Genomic DNA, 14,903 nt, shown 5'->3' with positions numbered 1-14,903 from the left:
TTTTTTGCCAGATTAATATGGAATTTTTTGGCAGAGAGTTCGGAAATAACCTCAGCTTCAAATTCAAAAAGTTAACAAGATTTGCTAACTCACCATATTGAATTGTAAATCTTGCAATATTCTACATTATAGATTGCCCATCTCCTCTTGAGAATAAAGTAAAATTATGTACTCTATAATCCCGAGGATAGGGATTATCACGATCTAACATTTCTGGATATGGCTTATTAAAATTCTGATCATCCAATTTTAACACTTGGGCCATATATGTTATTCTCTTTCGCAAATGAATCCTCATACATGTCAGGTTGTGCACCAGTGAACACATAAAAAAAACGTTTACATATTATGATTTGCTACGATTTCTAGTCCAAATTTCTTTCTCTCTGCGATGTGGACGAGTATACATTTTCTTTGTCACTGGATGTGTGAATGGTGGAATTACCGAGCGGCGTGCTTCGCCTGATTGAATATTTTCAGAGGATTGGTGTTGTCAGCATCATTTACATTTGAATTATCCTTCTCGGTGGTGAGATGATTTCGGATACAAATCATTGGCCAATTCTTTCATGTTTATCATCATCATCTTGCCAAAATCTCCCAAACTTCTTGTTCGACAGCATATCCAGTATTGTTGGCTAAATACTTGATATCGACTCAGTATTTCGGCAATCCTCCCCATGCAACCTTGCCTCAAACTCATCTATCACATTTTTTCACCAATCCTCCAACATTCAACTCATGATCCTCCTACTCTGGACGTCGAAACAACAAAACTAAAAATCTGACTCTATCTAAACGATGTGAATTCCTGACTCGGTCGTTGGTTTTACCCTCCTCGTATTAAGATGCTAAGCAATAAATGTATTGTATAGATTTTTGATATATTTGGTGATGTTATCCTACAATATTAAATTGCATAGACCAAGTTGAATATAACAATACATACAACTTGTAATATTTTACGGCATTGCATCGAAATAAAGATTATAAATATGAGCACAAATTGGGATATTTTGCAAAAAAAAAAAAAAAATTAAGGAAAAAAAGAAAAAGAAATGAGTTGTTGATCTCTGTAACATATGTAAAAAGCTCTGTGTGTGTTGCTATGTTTAGACCCTAAATTCCCTTAACTTGCCAAATGTAAGGTGGCCTTCATGTCTGAAGCGATGTTAACGTTTGATTAACAAAGTCTTCATCTTAGAATTTATAAGATAATGTGCATAAAATTTCTATGTTAAGGCTGTCAGAGAACAGTCAATGTCTAAACATAGTACAGTGAGATTTTTTGACCAATTAAATCCAAATGAAACAACGATCAAAGGGTCTCTTTAAAAAAAAAGGGATTTCCATTACATAAAAACAACTTATGCAAAAGTAGCAAGAAAGGGGACATATATATATATATATATATATATATACAAGGTCAAGAATTTCTTCTTTTTTTTTTCTTTTTGTTTGGCTTAGATTGTTTGCCTCATTGTTTCCATTTTCTCTCCACAAAGGGAGGAAAAAGAAAGGAGGGGTAATGAAAGAGAATGAAAGATTGTTTGTTTGCCAATCTTAATCTACCTATCCTTAACTTGCATGACAAATTCTTCAACCACAATGGAGATTATATTTCAATAAAACTTATATCTTGGTTTGTTTGATTCAAATTAATGAATATATTCTGTCATTTTGAGATATTTTTAGCCTAGCCATGAAGGCGTGGGAGGCGACAGTGCGTAAAACACAGGCTGCAGCCAAGAAACGTGCCAACACGATATTCGGCACATCTTATGCAGTAGATAATGTTGAGGAAGAAAATGAGGATCAAGAAGATGGGCATGCAAGTGGAGAAGTGCATCATGCAGAAAGATTTCTACCGAATGGCGACTATTACAACGGTTATTGGGCCGATAATTTCCCACATGGACACGGGAAATACTGGTGGACGGATGGATGTATGTATGTGGGAGAATGGTTTCGAGGAAAATCAATGGGAAAAGGCACATTTAGTTGGCCATCTGGCGCGTCATACCAAGGAAATTTCAAGAGTGGTTTTATGGATGGAGAAGGGACGTACACTGGGGCCAATGGGGGAATGTACAGGGGTTCATGGGTGATGAATCTGAAGCATGGTTTTGGTTTGAAGGAGTATGCTAATGGTGACAGTTATGAAGGCGAATGGAGCCGTGGTTCGCAAGAAGGAAATGGTAAATATCTATGGAAGAGTGGGACTTATTATGTTGGAGAATGGAAAAATGGGAAAATCAGTGGGAAGGGAACAATATATTGGACTAACGAGAATTTGTACGAAGGAAACTGGGAGGATGGATTTCCGAAAGGAAATGGGACGTTTAGATGGCCGGACGGAAGTTTTTATACAGGATATTGGAGCAAGGATGCTAAAGAACAGAATGGGACTTACTATCCCTCAGGATCAGTAGTGGTGGGAAATCTTGAATGGGATCCTCAAGAAGTATTTAATAATGATTTGAAGGATTGTACGGTTTGTCCTGCAGAAAAGGTCCCTATATGGCCATCGCAAAAGAAGCTCGCGGTTTGGAGGTCTGCTAAGGGCGCGGAATCAAGTGTTAAGCCGAGAAGGATGTCTGTTGATGGTAGAATAGATGCAGCTGTAGATAAGGATATGGCTAGGATGCGTTTGTCGGATGGAGCCTCTCCTTATCATTGCAGTGCCGGTGTTCTTGACAGGGGTGCAATAGCGGGAAATGACAGTGATGACACCTTCTCCGGTTTACCTGTTGAGGGTATGAGTACTCGAGGCAGTCCACTCAGGATACCGAAAGTGGTGAAGAGACAAGGGGAGACAATATGTAAAGGGCATAGGAATTACGATCTTATGCTTAATCTGCAGCTGGGAATTAGGTAATTAACAACATCCAGGGGCTTTCAGAAAATAACTCTCCCCAGTTGGGCCTGCCTCGGCTTATAGTCATTGTTCTTGACATTTATTCTTGGAAGATACAAATGATTCTCTTTATCAATGGTGATGTGCAGGCATTCAGTCGGAAGACCTGGTCCACCTCCATCATTGGATTTGAAGCCATCTGCCTTTGACCCCAAGGAAAAATATTGGACAAAGTTTCCTCCGGAAGGTTCCAAGATTACTCCTCCACACCAGTCCTGTGAGTTTAGATGGAAGGATTATTGCCCAAAAGTGTTTAGGTAAAAACACAATTTATAGCTGAGAATAGCAATCTTGGATTCTAAACATAGAATGATAAATTCATGCAGGACTTTGAGGATGTTGTTCAAGGTGGATGCAGCAGATTACATGTTATCAATATGTGGGGACGATGCATTACGAGAACTTTCCTCTCCGGGAAAAAGTGGGAGCTTCTTTTACTTAACAAATGATGATCGCTACATGATTAAGACGATGAAAAAGGCAGAAGTAAAAGTGAGACTTCTATTTGTTTCTCTGACGTATAATCCAATCCAGCACAAAAGAAGTATTCTTATTTATGCATATACCGTATGTTTCAGGTTCTTCTGAGGATGTTAAATGCATATTATAATCATGTTCGAGCATTTGAGAACACCCTAGTGACAAAATATTTTGGCCTGCACTGTGTCAAGTTGAATGGACCTGCACAGAAGAAGGTAAGATTGAAAACATATTACGTTAGGCTTTTTAATATATCTTGAAAGATTTAACATGCTGCATGGTTTAGGTACGGTTCATCATCATGGGAAATCTCTTCTGTTCTGAATATATGATCCACAGAAGATACGACTTGAAAGGCTCGACTTTTGGGAGATTGACTGATAAACCAGAATCAGAGATTGATGCAACTACAACACTCAAGGATCTCGATCTCAACTTCATCTTCCGTCTCCAAAAGACATGGTTTCAAGAATTTCGAAGGTAATACCTTATTAAGCCAATATGTTAGAAAAAGGATGAGACGAGCCCTTCTCTTAGCTCTTCTTTTTTTTTTTTGGAAGAAGGAAAAGTAACTACAACTTTTAGCATTAAAAAAACATAGCATGTCCTATAATTTTCGTTTGGTTCAAGAAAATGAAACTATTTTTTCCCCGGCAGGCAAGCTGACAAGGACTGTGAGTTTCTTGAACAGGAGAGAATTATGGACTATAGCCTCCTAGTTGGTCTTCATTTCATAGAAGCATCAAATGATGATCATACTCCTTCTGGTGCAAGAACACCTGTCGGTAATGACTTAACTTGTCTATGATTATTGCCATTGTAATATTCCTTTTCCCTCTTGATTATTCACAATTGACCTCGAGATATAACGTTTCAAGAAAAAATAAATCAAATTTCTCCTCTGGTGCAGATAACGGAGGTTCAGAAACCGAATCAGTTCCACGTTTATCTAGAGCAGATGTAGATCAATTGCTTCTAGATCCTGAAGGGTAACAAATTTTGATAATACTTTCCATTTTTATTGGCACATTCTTAGTTTCAAGTGCCGATACCTTAAAAGGCAAACTTTTTTCCCAGGTGGGCTAGCATAAAATTAGGAATTAACATGCCTGTAAGAGTGGAAAGAACTGAAAGAAGAAATGACGGTGAAGTTCAGCTGATAGGAGAACCAACTGGAGAATACTATGATGTAATAATGTTTTTTGGAATCATAGACATTCTTCAAGATTACGACATAACCAAGAAACTTGAGCATGCTTATAAGTCCATCCAATACGACCCCAACTCGATATCAGCTGTTGATCCGAGACAGTACTCAAGGCGTTTTCGCGATTATATTTTTAAAGTTTTTGCTGAAGACACGTGAAAGATAATCGACCCCATCTGTGAAATCTTATCATCGTTTATGCATATATTGGTTTATTTATTTGTTCTTTGTGTATATTTTTTGACCTGGTTTGAGCTGGGAAAGATATAGGAAACACAGCAGCAGCCACAAATGTTATTCGTCTGTAAAAGATAAGTTGCCACAGTGAGTTTTAACGGATATATTCTAGGATTGCCCTCTTGGGCCAAATTTACTCGGATGAAATTTTCATATCAGATTTGAAATATATTTGTTCGCCAATGGAAATTATTAAGGGATTACCTATAATAGAATGAAAGAGTTGTACAATCAAAAAATAATAAAAAAGAAAATCACAATATGACTATTCTATGATGGCTCACCAAATCAAATGAGATATTTGTGCTTCAAATTATAATGAATTGATTTTTAATCTAATTTAATCTTTAGAATTCAAACTCTAGCTAGAACCATGTTCGCTTAAAATGACTGTACTTTCTGTGGCCCTAAACTCTAAAGCAAAAACTCAACCCATCGTATAGAATAAGATCGATATTCCACAGAGCAACACAAATGTACTCATTTTTTTGTAAGGGAAAACCGATTTGCAATAACGTGCAACTCTAATCTATTTACTTTCAAACTCTTTCATACAAATATTAGCTTAATTCAACTCAAGTTTCCAAAAGAAACAATAAGGTTACTTAAAAATTCACCCAATTCACTTCAACTTATTATAATTTCTTGCAACGGATTGGATTAAAGCTGTAACAACGCAAATTCAAGTTTAAACACTAGCATACCAGCCAACTGAAACCTCAATACTAAGAAACACCCGTGCAAATTATAATATCAAAACACAAATCACTGGCAATGTCTTCGCGGTAACCAATCAACATACGTTGGGGGGAAAAAGACTAGGAAAGTTGGGGTCCCTTTGACGCTTACATAGTCACATACTTATTCAAACCTAACATTCATGGAATATACTAATTCAAATATAACAGCCACGAAGTACTCCCGTTGACATAGAATATTTGAAAATAGAACTTCAAGGCAAGCAGATAACTGACAGCTACGAAGACACCAGAGAACTTGTGGTTGGCGCGCAGGTTAAATACAAGGACTTCATACCAAGAATCTTCACCGGCTAAAATGCGATTATAGCACAATTTCTCTTAATTCCATCCAAAGACCCACGATGTTGGCGAAATTTGATATACTTGAAGGCTTGCTTACCCTGAACTTATCCAACAAGACAAGGCAATCAAGCTTATCAATAACTTCACCGTTTGACACCAGAAGTTCCACTTAACCAACCTGGAAAGTGGGTACACAAGCTGCATATACACCGAACAAGATACATTTTAAGAGAACCATAAAGGTATGTAAAACTTGGAAAAGAATGCATGAGCTACAAATCTGAAGGAAGATGGTTGAGTTTAAAGAGTAACTAGAGACAAAATAAACAAAATATAATTGAGCCAACAGAAGTAACAAGCGTATAAACTACATCCGTGCAGGTTCCCGAGTATTGCCTCAACAACTAGCAGCTTTATATATGTTCATACATAAATGTCAATTTGATCCTTGCATCAATCCAATGATCTTTAGATACTTGTTCATATTTTCAACCACGCATAAGATATTCATCAAAGGGAAAGTCTCCATGTCTAATCCAACCAACTGGTTTCCTTCTCTAGATATTCAAAAAACCATACTAGAACTCTCCAGAGACAGGTGATATAGTGTGCTGTTCATCAATGAATTACTTCCACAATAAAATTTATTAAAATCATTGCCCAAAACATCATCAATTATTGAGAGCACACGTGCCAATGGCATGCAATAAGAGAGATGGACAGACAGACACACTCATACATAAATAAGCAGAAAAAGCTGTTCAATAGCAGGTGCCTGCTAGACTCTAAGACCATCCATGCTCTCAGAAGAACTTAACAATAGCCAATCTGCAAAGACCGCAGTAGAAATAATTTCACCAGGCAACGGACATTCGCTGCAAGCAAACTGGTGACAACCTTAATTAATAAAAATCAACGACTTCCTTAGATAATAGCATTACATTAACAAAAACAATCTAATAACCGTAAAAGTGAAAAAGAAAAATAAAGAAAAATAATCGTGAAAATGTATTGACACGGAATAGAAGAAATCACCTTTATCATCTATGTTTGCACGGTCATCTCACACAAAGAAGCGACCATCCGAGAGAGTTTGTCCTTGATACTGCTGTGGAGGCCTTGGTTGTTGAGTTCCTTTCTGAAATTGTTGCTGCTGCTTCGCAAAAGCCTTCAAAGTTTCTGACAACCGATAATCCTGATGGCCATTCTGGTTCTCATGCTGCACTTGCAACGCCGAACATTGCTTCCCAGGGAAAGGGAAGTTGCTATCCCGTTGTACTGTTGTTCTTTCCCACAGGCTCTACTGTAGGTCCCACTTGATTAATGGAATTGTTAAATCCAGCTTTACGATCTGATGATGGCAACGGATAACCATCGAGCCAGCTATAATAATCCATTTGTGTGATTGGAGGACTTTCATTTCTCACAGCCATGTTAAATGACTAATCCACGACTTTTGAAGGGGCAGAACCAAAACCAGGAGGTGGACCAAGGTGTCTGACAGGCCTACTCACTGAATTTTTCTTTTGTACTGCTGAAGTAATCGAAGGTTGTTTCACTACCATGCTGTTAGTATCTATTCCAGAGGAAAAAATAGAGTCAAGCTTTGACTGTGGCTGGTAATTATGGCTTGTGACAGCACTAGCAAACTGTGGGTACGAAACAGAAACAGAAACAGCAGCTGGTTGAGAAACCCCAAACTGACCTTCCAATTCAGAATTCCTAGACGGTTCATTTTCCATCAAATGCAAGTGAGCCAATCCATTCACTGTTTGGTCTTGTGCTACAAGCCACTTTGTGCTGGGCTGGACCGGCTGATGATTCTGGGAAGTGACACTAGGAAAGGTTGTAGAAGGTTTCATTCTCGTACTTGTTGCAATCTGCAACAGAAAACCATCACGACCAACATATGAGTACACATTTCCATCCCTAAAATCAATAGTTCCAGCCCTACCAACAGGAGCAATACCCCATGAAGAAGTAAATTTTGAAGAGAATTTGCCCAAATTCTTCTCCATGGTGGAAGGCTTAAAAACAATCACCTCATCCTCATCGTCATCTTCTATGCTAGCTTCCAGCTTTGGCACAGCATTGTGAGCCATTTGGCCCTCCGGTGAAATGTCTGAAGTGTTACCGTTTAAATCGGATTTGAGCGGCACTTGCTGTAAATAATCATCAGAAATACGAGGTTCAACACCAATCAGAAATCTCTTCAATTTCGTATCAAAATAAAATCCGTCATGGCCAATCCGAACTACACCAGCAAGAGCCTTTACAGCTGCAATAATCCTTTGAGCACGAGCAACTTTTCCTTTATTGCCTCCATCACTGCCAATGGAATGTTTCCTAGAAAAATCAAGGATAGTTTGGGCAGGAATAAGAGGAAGAAATCCCTTTAATTCAAAGTCCTCGGGCAATGCGAGAAAATTTGTAGTTTCACCCTCATCATACTTGCTCATATTAGAAAAACACGTTTCATCTTCATCTTCATTCCCAAACACACATTCATTTGATAAGAGTTTGTTTAACAAGGAAACACATTTGCTCCAGAAAAATGACCTTGCAGTTACTTGTTTCTCCTCCAGTTCACTGCAAATGGCAACATCCTGATGACTGGCCAACCACTCCACAAAAACCTTAATCCCGGGCAATAAATAGCTTGACAAGGGATCATTTAACTGGTTAATATGCAGCCCATAAATTCAAATGTAGCAGTATAAGCATTTTGAAGCAAGACTGAATGCTGTAGGATATCAGCACATGACTGACTTTCATTTTGCTTACTCAAATTGTGCACAGAAAATATTATAATGACGACCAGCCTGACTCTTATATGAATACACTCAGTGATATCTGCACCAAAAGTGAACTCCTCATTTGGGCCAAAAGAAAGGAGTTCCGATAAATCATTCTTGAGCACCGAGAACACTTCAGCAAAAGTTTCCAAGCTGGAACCACTAAACAACGAGAAAAAAAAAAGCGGCGAAATATTATTTTTGCATTGAAAAAATAGCCTTAATTTCTAAACATCCGTTAGCAAACCTTGCACGCGTATAGAGAATTCCGATCAGTCTAATAAATCTTGTGACGAAGGCTTTGAAAAGTTCAAATTTATTCGACGATCTCTCCTTAACTGTACTAGTTACTGTCATATTATCTTTAAAATTCGGCCTTGTTTCGCCTTTCCCTCTTCCTTTCCCTGTCGTCTTCAAAGGTGCTGTCTTCTCCAAAGTAGCTTTAGGAATCTCAAGTAGTTGGTTATAACTCTGACGATTCTGCAAAATAACAGGAAAAGGGATCGTAAAATGTTCCGATGACATCAAAATCAGAAGGCATCATTAGCTACAGAGTCTGTGCTCATTGTGTCACAATGGAACGCATATGACACGTCACTTGATATTAGTAGACTGGCATCTAGCATGTCGGAGGACTAGACCAAATTCAGGATGAATGGAATATAACTTGTGGGCTGATGCTGGATATTACTGATCAAAGCTTTATCTAGAAAGAAATAATGACCATCAGGGGAAACCATATAGATAGAAAAACAAAGTCCTGTGCATTTTGTAAAGTCAAATTTGTTCATACAACAGGGTTTTACCTTCTCGAATGCGATGATCAAGTTGTCTCTTGCAGTAACAAAAGGATTATCGGCAGCTAAACTTCGAAAATAGCGATATATAGACAACAATTCATCATTTGCATATCCAGCTAGTATAGCAAGCTGAAAAAAAAAAGGGAAAATGTTAAACTATATGAATAATACATGATATTTTAAGGAAAATCCTCCAAATCGACAGAAAAACAAACAGGAATCCACCTGATGTTGTGGATTACCACTTGAAGGCCAGAGTGAAGAAGCTTGCATATAATAACTAGACGCAGCAGCGAAATCCCGAGCCTTAGAATCCCCCTCCCCATATAGCCCTTGTACCGAGCAAAGTCCTCGAGATAAATGAAACAATGGTGGCATGAAATCAATGTTCTAAATTGCGGCCTAGACGACCGCCTAAGCGGAGGCCAGCCCAGGCGTTAGGCGGAGGCGGAGGCTGAGCGCCTAGGTGGACCTGATTTTTTTTTTTTAAAAAAATTAAACTTCTAAAATTTAATGATGTGCTAAGAAGTCTATTTAAAAAAAATATAATTTTGGCCCACTAGATCTGCTTCTTTTCTTTTTGGGCTGCTGCGTTTGTTTCTTTATCGTTATTTTCCAGAGGCTCCTCGACTACTCGTTCTAGAAACAGAGAAACTCCTCGTTCCGGGAATCCATCTAGTTCCAAAAGCTCAAGTTATTCTTTCTTCTCACTTTCTTGCATACATTTTTCTTCCTGATTATTGTTCCAACATTGTATCAAGGTATTTGTACTATAACAGACAAATGAGTTGCTTCTTTAATCAGTGGGGGTAAATTAAGTCATAGGCGACATCACAACCAGGCACGTGATTTGTTAGTTATTGGTGTGTTCTAGGGATGGGTTTAACTAGTGGCTAAATTCGTCTATAATGACATAGTGTCGGTAGTATTATGTTCATAGAATAATTTTGTCTGTAGTTCAAAGGTCTATATCATGTTCTCACTTATCAGGGACAGCTCAACGTGAGCTAAAAGCTGAATCCATAATTCTACAAGAGCAGTAAACTTACAGCTTTGCATCACATTATCTATTAGTTAAATATATTCAATGATTCATTTCTTCCAAAAACATGAACTCATGAAAGGTATTCCCATGATAGTTTAACACTTGAAACTCCCCCTCCTTCATGAGCCAAAGATGGATAATATATGCTTCTAATTTAGGTCCAAAGTATATGCGCACATAAGCTAGGTATTTCACAATAATGGAGCCTATAAATAAGCACATGAGACCAACTTTACATGACTTTTCAACCTTGATATTATATCAGTAATTACTTTACACTTTCTTATTAATATGTTGATATAGACACTTGCAGGTTTAAGTGTTTTGTATTCAGCAACGTTTGGAGGGTAACAATGGCAAGCAATCTGTAACGACCATGGGCTATCCCGATCTTGGGCTCCCTCGGAGGCCTTGTCCCGTCTTGGGTTCCCTCTGGGGCCTTTTCCCTCACGGGCTTTCCCATGCGCCATCACTCATAGGACTCTCCACACCAGGTTGGTGGAATGATACCTCCCCAAGTCTCGAACCCATGACCTCCTGGCATAAGTACATAGTTCAAAGAGACTTGGAGGTCATGGGTTCGAGACTTGGGGAGGTATCACTCCACCAACCTGGTGTGGAGAGTCCTATGAGTGATGGCGCATGGAAAAGCCCGTGAGGAAAAAGGCCCCAGAGGGAACCCAAGATGGGACAAGGCCCCCGAGGGAGCCCAAGATCGGGATAGCCCATGGTCGTTACAATAAAAGGCGTTTTATTGTAACGATCTTGGGCTCCCTCGGGGGCCTTTTCCCATCCCAACTGGTACCAAGTCTCTTTGAACTATGTACTTATGCCAGAAGGTCATGGGTTCGAGACTTGGGGAGGTAACACTCCACCAACCTGGTGTGGAGAGTCCTATGAGTGATGACGCATGGGAAAGCCCGTGAGGGAGAAGGCCCCAGTGGGAACCCAAGACGGGAAAAGGCCCCCGAGGGAGCCCAAGATCGGGATAGCCCATGGTCGTTACAATAGCTCAATTGGTACCAAGACTCTTGATATCAATGTACTTATCCTATAGGTCATGGGATCGAGTCCTGGGGAGGCGAAAGAAATCCCTTGGTAGGGAGGGGGAGATCCTATGAGTAACCTGTACGACGCCTATGGAAAGCCCGTGAGGGAAAATGCCCCTTTGAGGGAGCCCAAGATCGGGATAGCCTTGGGTCGATCGGGGCAGTGGGCCGTATGGGCGGTCCACTGGGCCTGTAATGGGTTGTTACACAATCCATCGTCGACTGCATCCGTTACTCAGCCAGAATTTGGGATTCTTAAGAGAAAGTCAATTGACATTGGATGGGAGTTTGGTATGTTGATTGATCCTAAGAACCTCGACAAAGGTAAATGTAGGTTGTGTGGGAAAATGATGTTTGGTGGATTGTATAGAATCAAGGAGCACATAAGAAATATACCTGGAAATGTATCTGGTTGTCGAAATGCATTTCAAAAAGATCATAATAAGTGCAAATAGGCTATTTTAGAATAGAGGAACAAAAAAAAGAACAAAATACCGAAAGAAGAAAGTTGTAGAGCAGAGGTGAATATTTTTCTACACGAAGAAGAAGATGCTGAAATTGAAGGGGTAGATGGAATTAAAAAACCTCATCTACTTGGCCCCGTGGATAGATATGCATCGATGATTGCTCCAAAAAATGTAAGTTCAAGTGGGAGTAAAGTGCTTCGCCAAAAAAATATAAATGTGGCTCTTTTCAAAGAGATAACTCAATAAGTTCAACAATATATTGGGAGATGTGCGGATGAAAATGGAATCTCATTCAATGCTCTTGATAGTGATAGCTTCAAGCAACTAATGGAGGCAGTAGATCAATTTGGGCTAACGTTCAAGCCTCCAACTCAATATCAACTTAGAAAGCCACTTTTGAAAGCAGAAGTTGAAAGAACAAAGCAACAGTTGAAGAACCACGAAGAAGAATGGGCAAAAAATGGGAACTCGATTATGACAAATGCATGGAGTGCTAGAAAAAGAAGAAGCATATTAAATTTGTGTGTTAATTGCAAGGAGGGTACTATATTTTTAGAGTCTAAAGAGTCTTCAGACGAGGCACATACAGCTGGACTTAATTTTGAGTATTTTGACAAGTGTGTTGAACAAGTAGGAGCTCAAATGTTGTTCAGATTGTAACAGACAATGCCACCAACAATATGGCTGCAGCTAAATTGATGAAAGAAAAGTGGCCTGAGATTTTTTGGATTTCATGTACAACTCATACTGTTAATATCATGCTTGAAAATATTGGCAAGCTTCCAATATTTAAAAAGATTATCGACCAAGACAAGTCTTTTACAATTTTCATTTATACTCACCATAAAACTTTGTCATAAATGAGAAGTTTTACGAAGAAAAAAACATAGGAGTTACCAGGTTTGTATCAAACTTCCTCACATTGCAAAGTTTGATTGAGAAAAAATATAGTTAAAAGGCCATGTTTACAAGTGATATGTGGGAGAACTATAAATGGTCAAAGACAAACAAAGGGAAATTGGCTTACTCTACTGTGATGAGCATGAGTTTTTGGAATGGTGTGACACTTTGTTTGAAAATATTTTCTCCTTTGGTAAGAGTTCTCCGATTGGTTGACCAAGAGAAAGCCATCCATGGGGTTTCTATATGGGGAGCTTCTTCGAGCTAAAGAAGATATCAAGGTGGCCCTAAACTATGTCGAATCAAATTATCAACCTGTCATAGTGATTATTGAGTCAAAAATGAAGGATAGACTTGATACATCATTGAATACCATAGCCTTTTTGTTGAATCCCTACTTTTACTACAAATATAGTTCTATTGCTCTTTATGGAGAGGTTGCGACATGGATTTTTGAATGCATGGAAGTTTTGCATGCCGATGAGTTTGAACTGCAAGATACAATTATTAACAAGGAATTTGCAAATATAGAGATAAGACTGGGTTATTTGGAAAAGCATTGGCTGCAAAAGCATGTGAAAAATGACGATACATTTGATCCATGTACATGATGGAGTACCGACGGTGCTCACACACCCAACTTGCTAAGAGTGACATTGAGGATTCTTTCATTAACTACAAGTTCATCTGGGTGTGAAATAAATTGGAATACATTTGAAGGAGTAAGTTTAAACTTTAATTAAAATAATTTATTAATAATTTTTAAAGTATATGTTCATCTGGGTGTGAAAGAAATTAGGTGTTTTGGTGCTTGTATGTGTAGGGTTATGGCTTATTTATTTTTAAAAAAACAAAAGGGCTTTTTTAATCAACTTAATTAATGAGCTTAATCAATCTTAGTTTTTAATTAATAAATTAGGCCCATTAGGATTAATAAAATTATTAGACCTCAAATTAAAAGGTTTAAAAATATTTATTTCCAAAAAAATCCCTTATAAATACATAATTTCGTTCCTCTCACTAATTAATTTTAATTTGACCTTAAAATGCTAAAATAATTAAAATAAATATTTTTTAACTAAAAAAATTTATCTTTTAAATCTTTAACACCTTAATCGTCTCATATCTTTTGTCCCGACCAACCACTGATATTCGCCTGAAAATATTTAAATTATGCAATCGAGCAAAATTACACAATTAATCATTTAGTCACTTCAAATATATCATGCATGCATCCAAAATCATTTAATTAAAATATTTTAGCAATGTAATAATTTTCATACATGCTGTCTATGTAGACTGATTTTCGGACGTTACAAATTCTCCCTTCCCCCCCAAATAAAATTTCGTCCTCGAAATTTGTCTAGTCTTGATTATTGAAAAGCTTAGGCTCCCTCATTTACTTCATATCTAATCTGATTGGCTTAGATTTCGCCCTCTATCACGCTTTCGTTGCGTACTCTGATATGACATCTTCCATTTTTTTTTACTTTATACCAAATTTCTTGATCTCAAGGAAATAATAATTTGACTAACTCTACATCCTGTATCAATTATACATCTTAAACTACCTTAAGTTATTTTATCTTCCCAAAGATTAATTAACTGGTTGACCTTAAGTCATCCTAATCATATAATTTAATTTTTCCAAAATATATTAATTTAATTTCCCCAAAATATATTCCAACTTCCAAACCTAGTTTTAATTTATAGTCATCCTATAATATCCATGATTATAAAACTCCTTAATAACTAGTACTTACTAAAACCTCATTCTTGTATATACCAAGCACATCGTCCTTACACTATTATCAATATACATATTTATTTTCTTAAATCCCAAGCATTCCAAGTACTTCAAGGTCCTACATATCCAATTGAAGTGTTTAGCATTCTTAAAATTCTTACATATGCAATAAATGTCTCCTGAAAACCACTATATTCTTAATCGCCAATTTAGAAC

The 14,903-nt window shown here is 37.8% G+C and overlaps 1 protein-coding gene and 1 pseudogene across 1 annotated transcript; one reads left to right on the top strand and one right to left on the bottom strand.

Moving 5' to 3' along the window:
* Window positions 1-1,476: 1,476 nt before the first annotated feature.
* LOC142547185 (phosphatidylinositol 4-phosphate 5-kinase 5-like) lies at window positions 1,477-5,016 on the top strand. Its single transcript, XM_075655339.1, has 8 exons — window positions 1,477-2,874; window positions 3,007-3,174; window positions 3,244-3,409; window positions 3,496-3,612; window positions 3,684-3,877; window positions 4,055-4,182; window positions 4,308-4,386; window positions 4,475-5,016. The coding sequence occupies exons 1-8, from the start codon at window positions 1,703-1,705 to the stop codon at window positions 4,761-4,763; spliced, it is 2,313 nt and encodes a 770-aa protein (XP_075511454.1). The 5' UTR covers window positions 1,477-1,702; the 3' UTR covers window positions 4,764-5,016.
* A 528-nt stretch (window positions 5,017-5,544) lies between these two features.
* LOC142544207 (nonsense-mediated mRNA decay factor SMG7-like) lies at window positions 5,545-10,994 on the bottom strand (annotated as a pseudogene).
* Window positions 10,995-14,903: the final 3,909 nt, after the last annotated feature.

Source organism: Primulina tabacum, chromosome 5 (assembly GCF_025594145.1).
Source record: "Primulina tabacum isolate GXHZ01 chromosome 5, ASM2559414v2, whole genome shotgun sequence".
In the NCBI taxonomy this organism is placed as follows: Eukaryota; Viridiplantae; Streptophyta; class Magnoliopsida; order Lamiales; family Gesneriaceae; genus Primulina; species Primulina tabacum.
This window is presented reverse-complemented; position numbering and strand designations above follow the sequence as displayed.